Source organism: Stenella coeruleoalba (assembly GCF_951394435.1).
Source record: "Stenella coeruleoalba genome assembly, chromosome: 13".
Lineage (NCBI taxonomy): Eukaryota > Metazoa > Chordata > Mammalia > Artiodactyla > Delphinidae > Stenella > Stenella coeruleoalba.
Window position 1 is genome coordinate 64,695,390 of NC_137159.1, and position 14,054 is coordinate 64,709,443.

Here is a 14,054-nt window from a genome sequence, read left to right on the forward strand (position 1 = left end):
GATCTGCTCATAATCCCAACCAATTAACACTGCATATTATCAATCTTTTAAAGTTTTGGCAAACGGAGGGCCAATGTTGTTGTCTAAACTGTATTTAACCATGAATTTGTGCACCTGTACATATATATGTTGGTCTTTATCATTTCTCCTCTCTTGAGGTGCTCATTTATATTCCTTGTCCATTTTATCAATTTATACTTTTACTATTATATATTATATACTGTATGATTGCCCATGTATATCCTTTGCCCATTTAAAATTACTAATTTGCAAATGTTCTTTTTATATTAAGGAAATTAGCCTTTTGTCTACATGTCTTACAAATATTTCCCTCCAATTTGTAGTTCATCTTTTTCCTATAGAATTGTTTTAAATGATATGTAATCAAGTTTCTTAATCTCTTTTTTGGCTTTTGTATTTTATGTCATGCTTTGAGAGCCTTACCTTCTCAGAGTATATGAAAAATTCTTTTTTTCTGACTTTGTTTTTAAAATATTTGATATATCTGTAATTTACTTTGGCATAAGAAGTACAGATCTAGCCTTGTATTTTTCTAAGTGGCCTATAATATTTTTGTTAGACACTGCTAGTTACCTACCTGGCATCCATTCTTCCTTACTAACACAATGTGACTTTGTTTAGGGCAGCAACTGTGCCCAGCTTAAAATACTTTCCCAGACTCTCTTGCAGCAAGGGGTGGCCAAGTGATTCAGATCTGTCCTGAGCTATAAGGGGAAGTCACTGAATGTGGCTTCCAGACAAATTTTTAAATAAAGGCAATTTTGACTGACATGCTCCATTTGACCTTCACCTTTCTTCCTGCTTAGAGGTGAAGCAGCTATCTTGAGACAAGGATGAAAGCCGCTCACCAAAAATGGCAGAGTAAAAAGATAAAAGGAGCCTGAGTCCTTGATGACATTAAGCTGCCATATTAGTCCTGTATTATACACTCTTGGATTACTTATGAGAAAAATAAGCTCCTATTTACTGAAGCCATTGATCATAGGGTTGTTTCTTGCAAACAAATACATTCTTATTGATGCAATATCTCACTTATTTAATAATCCATCTTTTTATACCAATTTGGCACGCTACCTCTAACATACTAACTTCCTATATATAATTGGGTATGTTTCTGGAAACCCTCGTTTCATTGATGTAAATGACTTCAGCTTAATAGCTACTATTTACTAAATACTAGGCTGATTCTATATGCTTTAATATTAACTAGATCGCTTAAACCTCACAACAGCCCTTTGAACCGTAATTATTTAATATTAATGTGTAGCACTTGTAAGCCTAGAGCTAATAGTGGATTTGTGTGTGTGTGTGTGTGTGTGTGTGGTACGTGGGCCTCTCACTGTTGTGGCCTCTCCCGTTGCAGAGCACAGGCTCCAGACGCGCAGGATCAGCGGCCACGGCTCACGGGCCCAGCCGCTCCGCGGCATGTGGGATCTTCCCGGACCGGGGCACGAACCCGTGTCCCCTGCATCGGCAGGCGGACTCTCAACCACTGCGCCACCAGGGAAGCCCAATAGTGGATTTTTAAAAGTGGAATGGAAAAGATCAAAAAGTAAAGAGAAAGAAAGGGTGTTTCAATAATCTATATGATGGATTAGAGCTGAAGGCAACTATCTATGTTGCTCTCTTAACTGGCAACACTGTTGTTCCACATTGTAATGGAAAGAGCACTAGACTTAGGGTTTGAAGACATAAGCTCTTATTCCAACTCTGCCGGTCAACAGTGTTACTTTAGACAAGCCTTCCTTAGGCTTTACTTTCCTCATGTGTATAGTGACGTATGATTACACTCATTAGTGATCTCTAGAGTTTTGCCTAACTCTAACAATCTATGAAAGACTATAATTAAGCTATTGGTTTTGAAATTCACTGGATCCGAATATGATTTCGGGATTCAATGACCAGGTTCATGTATTCATTCAACAAAAGTACTGAGGATACACTGATGAACGTGTCAGAAAATGTCCCTGCCCCAATGGAGCTTACATTACAGTGGACGAATGAAAAAAATAAAAACAAAACCTAGACACCAAGAGTAGTAGTACTACAAAGGAAATAAGCCATGATGTGATAGAGATAAACTGGGGCACATGGTTGGACAGTTACAAGATTCAGGGAAGATTTCTCTGAAGAAATGGTTATGAAGTTTGTATGACATGAAGATGGCTATGGCATAATAATACATGAAAAAGAGTAAAATGCAAAGTGGCAATTTAACTACGTTAAAACAATTATAACAATGTAAGGATGCACTGTAACACACATACAGAAAAGTACATGAAACATACAGCTTAATACATCATTAAAAACCACCCATTAAAGTCCCTCAAGAGTCTTTCCAAATACAACTCTTCTCCCTCCCCATTAGGGATAAGCATTAAGACTTTTGGTGGTCACTTTCTTGCACAAGACTCTATTCATTTTCATTGCATAAGATTCCACCATATAATTGTGCCATTTTATGTTGATGGATATGCTATGTCCAATTTTTCATGTTACTCTGCACATGTCTTTTGTGGCATATGTACATGCATTTCTGTTGGGATATATCAAGAGTAGAATTGCAGACCTTGGCCTTAGTTTTAAAAGCACATGTTTCAGATACCGTATTTCTAATTAAAAGCTCTGACAAAGAAAACATAGCTTAGAATGTCAGGTATGGTGTGGTACCAATATACCCGCTCAATTTCACAAACAACTAAACTTCAGCCAAACGAGTTTTCGTTTCCTTCTACTCACCTGCTATTCCCTCTGTCTGTTAACAGTCTTCCCTCCCTTCTCTGCTTAGTTAGCTTTTACTTATCCCTAAGGATTTCAGCTTAAGCATCATTGCCTCAGCAAGGCTTTTCTTGTCTAATTCCTCTGTTATACACTCTCTTGCCACCACAGGCCTTTCTCCATTTGTTGCAACTGTTTTACACTTCGTTAAACTAATTGTCTATCTTTCAAAAAATACTGGCTCATTAGGGTGCATGTGTGGTCTTTGTTGCACATCATTGTATTCCTGCACCTAGTGTAGTACCTGGCACATAGAAAGGGGTCAATTAATAGCTGATGAATATCTACTATCTCTTCACATTCAAGTTACCCAATTCGAATGCTGTTTCTTCTGAACGTTTCATTCTTGGGGCCATCACCAGTACCATCCTTGGAAAATAAATTTGTATTAGGCTAAAGAGTTTCCTAAGTCCAATTTAGCACAGAAGATGGAGTATGAGGGACTTAGTACCTAGGCCCATCATCATCAACAAGAATATTTTCACGGTTTTCTATGGAGACACTAAATTATCAGAGTGTAATTCAGCATAAGGATTACAAAACATATGGGTTGTTTCATTATCAAATGGTGCACACAATTTAAGTGATATTTAAATAGCAACTGATTAATTCCACAAAAGAATCACTATAAAACCAAGAAAAATGTAGAATTTCAATCATTTATCTTCATCAGTGAGCACTTATTTGTGAATAGCACCAATCTACTTTTATATTAGCTTTTTCTCTTTATTACCAGATGACAAATTTCTCCCATAACCAGTCATTCTGTGTAATTTCATTTGATCCTGTATAAGTACTTTGGTAAGATATTTTTGCTTGCTTGATTTTTAATAAAAACAGCTCAGTGGCAACTATTATAGAAAAACTAAGGTTTCTACTCCTGATAAATCTAATTTACTTATATTCCAAGTGTTAATTTAACAAAATTATTACAGGTAGGAAAGCTTACTTTCCCCACCCCATAGGCATTAATAACCTTCATATACTCTAATTACAAGTAAATTCAAAATATTTCATTAAAATTTTTTTCATATTAATATCTAACTTAAATCTCAGTGACAGCATTAGTATATCATCGAACTGTTCAGAAGGGATGTTTCAGGAATTTTTTCCAAGCACTTGCAAATTTCAAATTAAGTATCTTCAAAGTAAAAACCTGTGGATATCTTGCTGAAAATTAGAAAAGTTGAAACCATGGTTACTACTAATACAAAATGTAAAATAGGAAATTATTTTACTAATGCCATCTTAATCATCCTGACATTCTTTCCTTAAATTAATCTCCAAACTGCAACCTCAGCATATCAAAAGAATTTCAAATGAGCAACCTAACCCTAAGCTGCAATAATATATGCTTTGCACCAGGGAATAAGTATTCTCTTAACCATTTCTCTTCAGACCACTATACCCCATAAGACACAGTAGGGCCTAAAATTGTTATAAAGAAAATGTACAGGAAGAAAGTTTGTTATAAAGAAAATGTATTCACAAGCAGACTTTCTTCAGAAAATATAATGATTTCTAGTGCAAAGATATAAGAATGTCTAGTCTTTACTAATGTCAAAAATCATATTTTGGAATTTATTTGAAAAGTGACAACAGATTCTCAAACACACAAAGTACTGTCAGGAGATTAAACAAATGAGGAATAGAGTACTTGTAATTCAGTTTCTAAAGGGAAATTAAAATGTACTACTAGGTACAGGGTTCAGTTAAAGAAACCTTTTATGAAAGATAATAAAACACTTATATTGTTTATGTGACTAAAATTTCAGAGAAGAGAATACCTGAGGGTGATTTTTGGCTCTATTAAGACTTATTTCAGACTGCCATGAATTGTATTAACACAAGCCTAAATCCTGTAATAGGGCCTTTTAAACACTCTGAGACACCCTATGGTTGGTTCCCCAAGATGTGTGTTGTTCTCCTCTGCTGCAAAGAACAAAACAAGAAAACCAATTTGTTCAATTACCAAAAAAAACTGTATGGAAGTAAGACATTTTAACAAAACTTAACAAACGTGTCACAATTTCCTGAAGCCTAACACTAGCTAAAATATGTACTGAAAATGTAAAAGATAAATAAATAACAATCATTTTAAAATACTGTTCTGTTGAATATGAAAAATATTGTTTTTATTGTTTGTAGAAGCATTCTTTTATTCAATGTTTTATTACATCAGAATTTTTTAAATGAACTAAATTTTAAACAATATTTAAACAAAAATATCTACCTCACATTTTAAGTCAATGCAAATTTTCACTAATTTAGAATATTAATATATTAATATTGGGGGAATTTTTGGAAATAGATATATATAAAACTGTCTTACAGACCTTAGAAATTAGCAGGTTTAGTAATGGTTCATAAAACTTTACAAATCTCCCTAAACTGTATTTTAATACAAAGAAAATTATATATAGACTTTGATTTATCTTCAAAATTTCAGTTATTTTATAATCAATTTAAAACAGAAGTAAATGTCTCATAATTCTTTTTTTTTTTTGAGGATTAACATTCATCAGGATTACTACAACTGAAAACACTTAAAACATGTATACGCACACACAGACACCTAGAAGAGGCTATCTGGGTAATTGTTTTAAAAACACTAATGAACTAATAATTAGGCTGGAAATCATGATTTACAATCAATATGACATAAAATATTATTATATATAAATTCAAGGAGAGGACATTGTAGTCAGCTTACCATTATTAGCTGTAGCAGTACTGTATCTTGCACACATTTACAAGTCATGTTTTCAAACTAACAATCTGTTTTAACTGCTTTGCTCATTAGCACATGAAGACATTGGCTGAGCTTGAAACATTATAAATTGTATTTATATATATCCTAAATTGGACAGGTTCCAAGATTAAATGCTGTTATTTTTAGAACACAAATATCTCCTTTTATCTTACATCATCAGGAATAAACGTGATTCATATAAGTGAACTTTTTATTCACATCTTAAAGAAATGATAGCTTAAAAAATTTTTAAACCATCTTTTTGATGGAGTTGGTCCTAAAATGCCTTGACTTATTGCTTAGTAAAATTCTACTGCCGGGTGTGGACCCCTAAGCTTTCTGAGGAAGATTTCAGGGTCAACACTATGACCATCAAATATTATAATCTACTATAATAAAGTACTGATCTCAGAAACTCCTGAAGTATGACAAATGTTCATTTTACAGTTGCTGCTTCTGTAGCTGTAGATCCTTCCTCACTATTCCATATTATTTTAGGTTCTAGAGGTTCTATCCTGTTGCTTCTAATCTGCTTTCCTAAACTTATTTAAATAACCAGCATTATGTAATTTTTCCACATTATTCTGGCCCAAAGGTAGCTCCATAGTTTTCCTTAAAATAAGCTTTTTTTTTTCTTTTTCAGGTGGGGGAGGGGAGAGGGGAAATGGAAGAGAGATGGGCTTGATATTTTGCTAATCTGTAGGCTTACTTCAGAGTTGCTGGATATTTCCTGACAGATTAGGTTGCTAAAGGAATACATACCAAGAGGTGGCCACATTACCATATTGAAGACAGCAGTTAACTCTTCCAGCTGAGACCAGAAAGGATAATATAATAATATGCTAATGGTTATTAGGCATTTGCTATTTTATCGATATAAATTATTTTATCTACTGTACAAACTAAGATTAAACGTACATCTACAGTCTATGAAATTATTTGCCAAAAAAATTTCTCTAGTTAAAATTTAATACTTCCCTTTGTAAATATTATTGTATTCTTGTTAAAGAGTACCTGATACTTGTTAAAATATCAAGTAATACAGGACAAGGTGTTATAAAAACAAAACACACAGCTGGGAAGCATTTTATTTTCTTCTACTTCATATAACATTGTTCAGGACCACAAGACTCTAATGGTCTCTTTCCAGCAACTTTTATGACTTCGGAGTACCACTTAAAAATATTTACTGATGCTATAAATATTACTGTTTTTCTACATATTGACAATTTTAATGAATGCCATATCCATCATATCTCTTGCTTTTTTGGTCAGAAAGATAAACAGACACTTTAAATCAAATGTTTAGACATTCAAAAGTGGTTTTTAAAAGCACACCCAAATCAACCAAATCTACATCAGCAACTGTTATTAGTTTCAATTGTTATTATTAAGAATTCTTAACAAGGACATACTGACTGAAGCATGTATGAGATTTTTTTAATTATATATAATTTAAAAGCAAAATTAAATTTATAAATAAAAAGATTAATGGCCAAATTAAATAAAGTTTAAGCATCAGATTTAAAATATCTTAATTTTTAGGTTATTCAGAAATACATTTTGTGAATAATAAGAATTACTTCATAAATATATATATAAATATAAATATATATCTACAGGATCTGCAATGCAGGAGAAAACCCTTTAAAGAAAAAAATTGCACTTTTGGATTATCAGGATGCTGTCATATTTACCCTTCAAGTGAAATATAATTACCATTCCAGGTGCTTTTGGCACAAGTTTTTAGGAGAATATTGACACAATCTTAAAAACACAATGCTTTTATATTTTATTCACTGGAATATGATGAATCAAACAGAATTCAGAATTCTGACCAAAAATATTCAGGTAACTGCAATTGCTTAATTAAATACAAAAAAAAATATTGTTTTAAAAAGACCTTAGACTGCCTTTACATCTGGAACATGTAAAATTTTACCAGCAATACGTTTTTTTCAATCCCCTCAAGCAAGAATTCCCAGCCTACACAGAAAGGTAACATTGTCTTTTTCTACTCATATATGACTTAGATCACACCCCAGTATATAAGGACAAAAAATAAATGTATAATAAAAAGATTGGATAAATCAGGAGAGGCTTTTTGGTCTTGAATTCTTCACCCACTAACAATGAAGCAGCACTGTAGGCAGCCCAAAACACACCAAAGAGCTTTAAAAAAACAAACAAAAAAGACAAAAGGCAGCATATTAGCAAGTTAATTAACATTTTGGGTATCATAAAAATAACATTTACAGTATTTTTTTAAAACAACCCTAACAACCAATTGTAGAAGCAGTAACACTTATTGAGAATGTTTAAAACTTGTTAGGAATATTCATCCTTGCTCTGCTCCCTGACTTCTGCAAATGAAGTCTTTTGTTATCAAACTTGTCTAATCATAGGAATCACCTTGGGTGCCTATTAAAAAACAGAATCCTGGGATTCATTCTAGTTCTCCTGAATCAGAATCTTTAAAGGGAAGAAGGGTCTAATTATCAGACTTTTTAACAAGTGTCCCTGGTGACTTAAGATACGGCAACTTTCGGAAAAACTATTATAGGGATAGGCAGCTGAAAGATATTTGTTTCCTGAAAGAAAACTAATTGATCTTCACAAAATAGAAATTTTTCCTTTTTTTCCCCCAAGAAGTAGAAAAACATATTAAGTGAAAATTTTACACAACATTTATTAAGTATCAAATCATTTTCCCAGGACAAGGTAGAAGTATAGTGTTACATGGAAAGGAGGAAAACCATAACATTTTGGTTGAGTTTTCTTTTTTTTTTATTGTTTGAAAATTTTTCATAGTAAAAAAATTTTTTTTGCTTTTTTTAAAAATTGAAGTATAGTTGATGTCCTAATGTATAGCACAGGGAACTATATTCAATATCCCATGGTAAACCATAATGGAAGAGAGTTTTCTGATTATGCACGTGCTTAATTTTAAATTATTTCAACTAGAAATTTATATAATACTTATCAATATAGTCACTGAAGGCATTTTACAGAATAAAATGAAAGGAAGAACTATAACGGTAGAAATCAGGGAAACTATGACAGAAACAGACCTGGCACAGACCAGGGTTTCTCAACCATGCACTAATCAAAATAGTTGTGGGAAGTTGTCCTGTGCACTGTAGGATGTTTAGCAGTATCCCTGGCTTCTAGTCACTATATACTAGTGCCATCCCAGCCCTCCCCATTTGTGATACCCAAAAATGTCTCCAGACATTGCCAAATGTCCTAGGGGGGCAAAATCGCCATCAGTTGAGAACCACTGGTACAGAGGTAAAAAATAAATACTGGCAGACTGACTGAAAATGTATTTGAGATGGTCCGATTTTACATTGTGCTTTTTAAACTAAAAACATACAAAAAAACCTGCAAGATATTTTAAACCTACAAAAAAGTATAGGGAAATAAATGAAGTAAAATTATAATCAAATTGCATTTGTATGGCATGATTAAATTTTTTTGTAAATAAATGGTTAAAGATTGGTAAGAGTTACAGAGATTTAATGTTAAAAAATGAGTGCTTGTAGATTAAACTGTATTCTAATGCTAGAGTTAAGTGATGAGAGTTTTGCAACATTATTTCTCAGCAAACTTTGGACTAAAACAAGAAACATGTAAAACAGATTGCTACACACAGAAGATTAAGTGATTAGGGAAAGAAATGTGGGGAAGAAAATCTAAAGTTTAAAAAGAATTGTATCCTAAACTTTTAATGATATAAAAAAGATTCTTCCGCTTTATAATAAAACATTCACATGTTGCATAAAGAACATTAAGACCAATTTTCAGTTGAACTCAATGACTAAAAATAACCAGAGGACAGTTTTAGCAATTTGGGCAGTAGTCTCAGAAGCATTCAAACATGCTTTAACCCAAGTAAAACAACACACAAGCAGTGATCCTGAATGATTCAGTAAAGTGGTATGTTCACTAAGGCTAGATAATTAAATGCCAGCATGGGGCTAGCTCTTGTACTGTAAGACTTTTAAACTAAGTGCTAATAATGACAATTAAAAAAATATTTAGGATTAGAGGAAAGAAAGCTCTTCTCCTTGGTCTCTAATGTGTTCAAACAGTTCAAACATACAGAGATGTTCTCAAAATATTCGATTAACATTTATAATAATAACAGCTACCACCTTGCCTACTCTGTTAAGCACTATACTAGACATTATTTATACTTTAAAATCCATAACAAACCCTAAAAAGTAGTTAAGACTCCCAATTTGCACAGGAGGGTACTAAAAGATATCTCCCCAAGGCAAACAGCAAGTGGCAGAACCAGAATCTGAATTCAGAACTGACTGGTTCCAAAATCCAACTCTTCTCAATACCCAAGGCTTATATAATGTCAGTGTTAGCCTGTAGTTACTCAATTCTAAAAGGAATAATTTTATATTGGAATTAGTAATAAACTTTAAGTAAAACCAAAACTCATAAAAGTTACTCTACTTAAAAATTTAAGTCGAAGTTCTATTTTCCATAAAGAAAAAAAATTATATTCACTATGTTATATACATACATGTGTTAGAGTGGTCATTTATTTCCAAAAGTTGTTCAAAATTAATAAATGCCAAAATTTAAGTTCAATCACTACTCATTAATATTTAATATTATCAGTAAATGTTTAAAGTGGGTACATATGTTAATATAAGCTTAACACAGCACAAAGAAGTCCTGATCTCTGCAACACAGAAAAGCCAATTTATTAGAACCATATATATCATATTTGGTAAAGAACTTACTATTCAAATATGAGTGACAATTATTAAATAAATGTCCAGTCCCAGTGGAATATTATTTTATTTATTTTTAGCGAGGTTTTTTTTTATTGGAGTATAATTGCTTTACAATGTTGTGTTAGTTTCTGCTGTACAATGAAGTGAATCAGCTATATGTATACCTATATCCCCTCCCTCTTGGACTTCCCTCCCACCCCCCTTCCCAATCCCACCCATCTACGTCATCACAGAGCATCAAGCTGAGCTTCCTGTGCTTTATAGAATATTCCCGCTATCTATTTTACGCATGGTAGTGTACATATGTCAATCCTAATCCCCCAATTTGTCCCACCATCCCCTTCCACACCTGTATCCACATGTCCATTTTCTACATCTACGTCTCTATTCCTGCCCTGCAAATAGGTTCATCTGTACCATTTTACTAGATTCCACATATATGCGTTAATATATGATATTTTTTTCCTCTTTCTGGCTTACTCCACTCTGTATGACAGACTCTAGGTCCATCCAGATCTCTACAAATGACCCAATTTCGTTCCTTTTTTATGGCTGAGTAATATTCCATTGTACATATGTACCACATCTTTATCCATTCATCTGTCGTTGGACATTTAGGTTGTTTCCATGTTCTGGCTACTGTAAATAGTGCTGCAATGAACATTGGGGTACAGGTGTCCTTTTGAGCCAGTGGAATTTTAAATAAATACCTCCCACAAAATCTAAGTCAGATGAACTAGAAGAAAATTTTAACATTAAATTAAAAAATTCTCTGAGTGTAATACCCCAAGGTCTGATTTGCTCTTTGTTCTTTATTCTGCCATAGACATACATTATAATTTATGGCAATTAAAAGGGGAAAATAAAAGAAATACAACTGGTATAATTAGTGAGTAAGGTCCCTGTTCCAAAACACTACGAACTGTTTGATAAACAGTTATAGATTACAAGATTCTTAGCCAGAGAACTAGTACAGTCAGCTCTTATTACCTGTGGGTTCTGCATCCACGGATTCAACCAACTGTGGATCGAAAATATTTGGGGGGAAGAAAAAATACCAGAAAGTTCCAGAAAGCCAAACTTGAATTTGCTGCACTACAGACAACTATTTATATAGCATTTACATTGTATTAGGTATTGTAAGTAATCTAAAGATGATTTAAAGTAGATGGAAGGATATGCACAGATTACATGTAAATACTACACCATTTTGTACAGGGAACTTAAGCATCTGCAGATTTTCTTGTCTGCGGGGGGGTCCTAGAACGAATCTCCCATGGATACGGAGGGACAACTGTATACTTTTTTTTTTTTACTGGGAAACAGTAAACTACTTTTTATAACACACTACTTACTTTTATAAGTGTAGACACCACTTCAAATGATCCAACCACCAAAAGTATAGGGGCTATTACAATGAGAGGAAGTAATGAATATCCTATAACTCCAAGAACTTGGCCATATGCAACCTGTGAATTTTCAAAATGTTAAATAAATATCACAGAAATCAAGATACTTATTTTAACCACTATTAAACATCATATATACTTTGTTGTACTTACATAAAGGTGAGAATTAAGAAAAAAGTATCATACCCATTATATTTCAAATTATCATATAGTCTCATATTCGTGGACAAGGTCAACAACCCACCGTGATTTCAATTATCAATTCTGATAATACCCAAATCTACATTTCCTGCCCTCTCTCTTTTGAGCTTCAGACTTATATATCCAATTACCTTGAGTATATCTCTTAGTCACTATTTCCCTTGTTGTAGAAGGATTATTTAAAGGAACCACAACCATCTTATTTTGATGAAAAATTCAAGTCTAGAGAAGCTAGATGTGACAAATGCAGACTAGAAGGGAAGGGAGAGAAGGTAGGAGGACTGAAGAGAGAAATATTTTTTAGTGGCTACTGTGTGCCACACTCCGTGATAGAGCCTCACATATTGTGAAGATCAAAGGCACTAACAACCCTATGTGGTATTACTGTCCCCATTATGAAGAAAGTGATTCCAGAGAGACAAAGAGCTTTGTTCAGGAAAGCAAAGCTAGCTGGTAAGAGTTCAAATTAAGATCTAGGTCTTTTAACTTCTCTATCAACAGTCCTAAATTACCAAAACATTTAGTGACACCTTTTTTCACCTAAAAATTATATGAGGTTTTGTCTAGAATGTAAGAAATAATATGCAAACAAATGTCGCTGTTAGAATTATTTTAAATTTTCATAAGCAGAGTGATAAAATTACATAGATAAATGTTATTCTACATTTATTCAAGAGTTTTAAGTTAAGATGATGGATTGAGTGCATATATCTAATACCATTCCTTCCTGAAACTCCATTAAAAGGGAAGGAAAAAAGGAAACTCCTTTTTATAAGAAGCATAAACAGGAGATTAGAAGACAGGACAAGAGCAACTTAATTTTGGAAACTGGAAAGCAGAAGAACAAGAGCTTGGTGGAGACCTTTCCACCAAGTATGAGAAAAAGGCTCAAGAGTTCTGCATTTAGCATTCAGTGTTCATAGAGCAAGCCTGATATGAGTCAGCACCCACATGATATAGTAACTCTGCCTGGCATCCCTTGTGCTTTACCCTCTTCACAGAGAGTTGAATTCCAGAGTGCTGGAATTCCTAGGTTTATAGTAATTCATAAAGTCTAAGTTAATGGAGCAGTGATTCTCAAGGTGTGACCCATGGACCTCTGGAGGTCCCAGAGACTCTTCTTAAAGACTGGAACGTCAAAACTATTTTTTGTAATAGGGGACTTCCCTGGCGGTCCAGTGGTTAAGACTCCATGCTTCCACTGCATGGGGCACAGGTTCAATCCCTGGTCGGGGAACTAAGATCCCACATGCCACAAGGCACGGAAAAAAAATAAAATAAATAAAACTTAAAAAAAAAAACCCAGGGCTTCCCTGGTGGTGCAGTGGTTGAGAGTCCGCCTGCCAATGCAGGGGACACGGGTTCGTGCCCCGGCCTCAGAAGATGCCACATGCCGTGTAGCGGCTGGGCCCGTGAGCCATGGCCGCTGAGCCTGCGCGTCCGGAGCCCGTGCTCCGCAACGGGAGAGGCCACAACAGTGAGAGGCCCGCGTTCCTCAAAAAAAAAAAAAAAAAAAAAAAAACCCACAAAACTATTTTTTATAATAGTAATAAAATATTATTTGCCTTTTTAATTGGGTTGATATTGGTACTAATAGAACAAAAGCAATGGGTAAAACATGCTGCTTTAGCACAAATAAGGTGGCATGAAACATACTAGTAGTTACTGTGTTCTTTACTACCCCACACTCACAGGAAAAGAAGAAAAAAAGCCAGTTTCACTTAAGAATGTCCTTAATGAAGCAGTTAAAATGATTAATTTTATTAAGCCTCAACCTTTGAATATGTCTTTTTAATATTCTGTGTAACAAAATGAGAAGTACACAGAAAGCATTTCTTCTGTATCTTGATTCAACGGTTATCCCAAGGAAGAGCATTTGTACAACTGTGTGAGTGAAGAGTTGAATTAGATGCTTTATCCATAGAATACCACTTTTACTTGAAAGAACAACTGAAAGACAAACTATGATTATTCAGAGTTAGGTACTGACAGGCAACATGAATGAAAATGAATGAAGTGAGCCTCTTATTTCAAGGAAAACTGACAGTATTTCTTCCAAATTACAAAATTTCTCTCAAGCAAAAAGTAGAATTTTGGAAAACTTGTATCCAACACTCTTATCTTGATAGTTTTCCA

The 14,054-nt window shown here is 33.8% G+C and overlaps 1 protein-coding gene across 1 annotated transcript in view; it reads right to left on the bottom strand.

The window, feature by feature from the left end:
• Positions 1-4,925: 4,925 nt before the first annotated feature.
• Positions 4,926-14,054, bottom strand: part of YIPF4 (Yip1 domain family member 4) — a 29,448-nt gene continuing 20,319 nt past the window's right edge. The window contains exons 5-6 of the mRNA XM_079940976.1: positions 11,664-11,777; positions 4,926-7,723 (exon numbers count right to left, since the gene is read on the bottom strand). Of these exons, the coding sequence (XP_079797102.1) occupies positions 7,586-7,723; positions 11,664-11,777 (252 nt within the window). The 3' untranslated portion in view covers positions 4,926-7,585. The remainder of the gene's footprint in view (positions 7,724-11,663; positions 11,778-14,054) is intronic.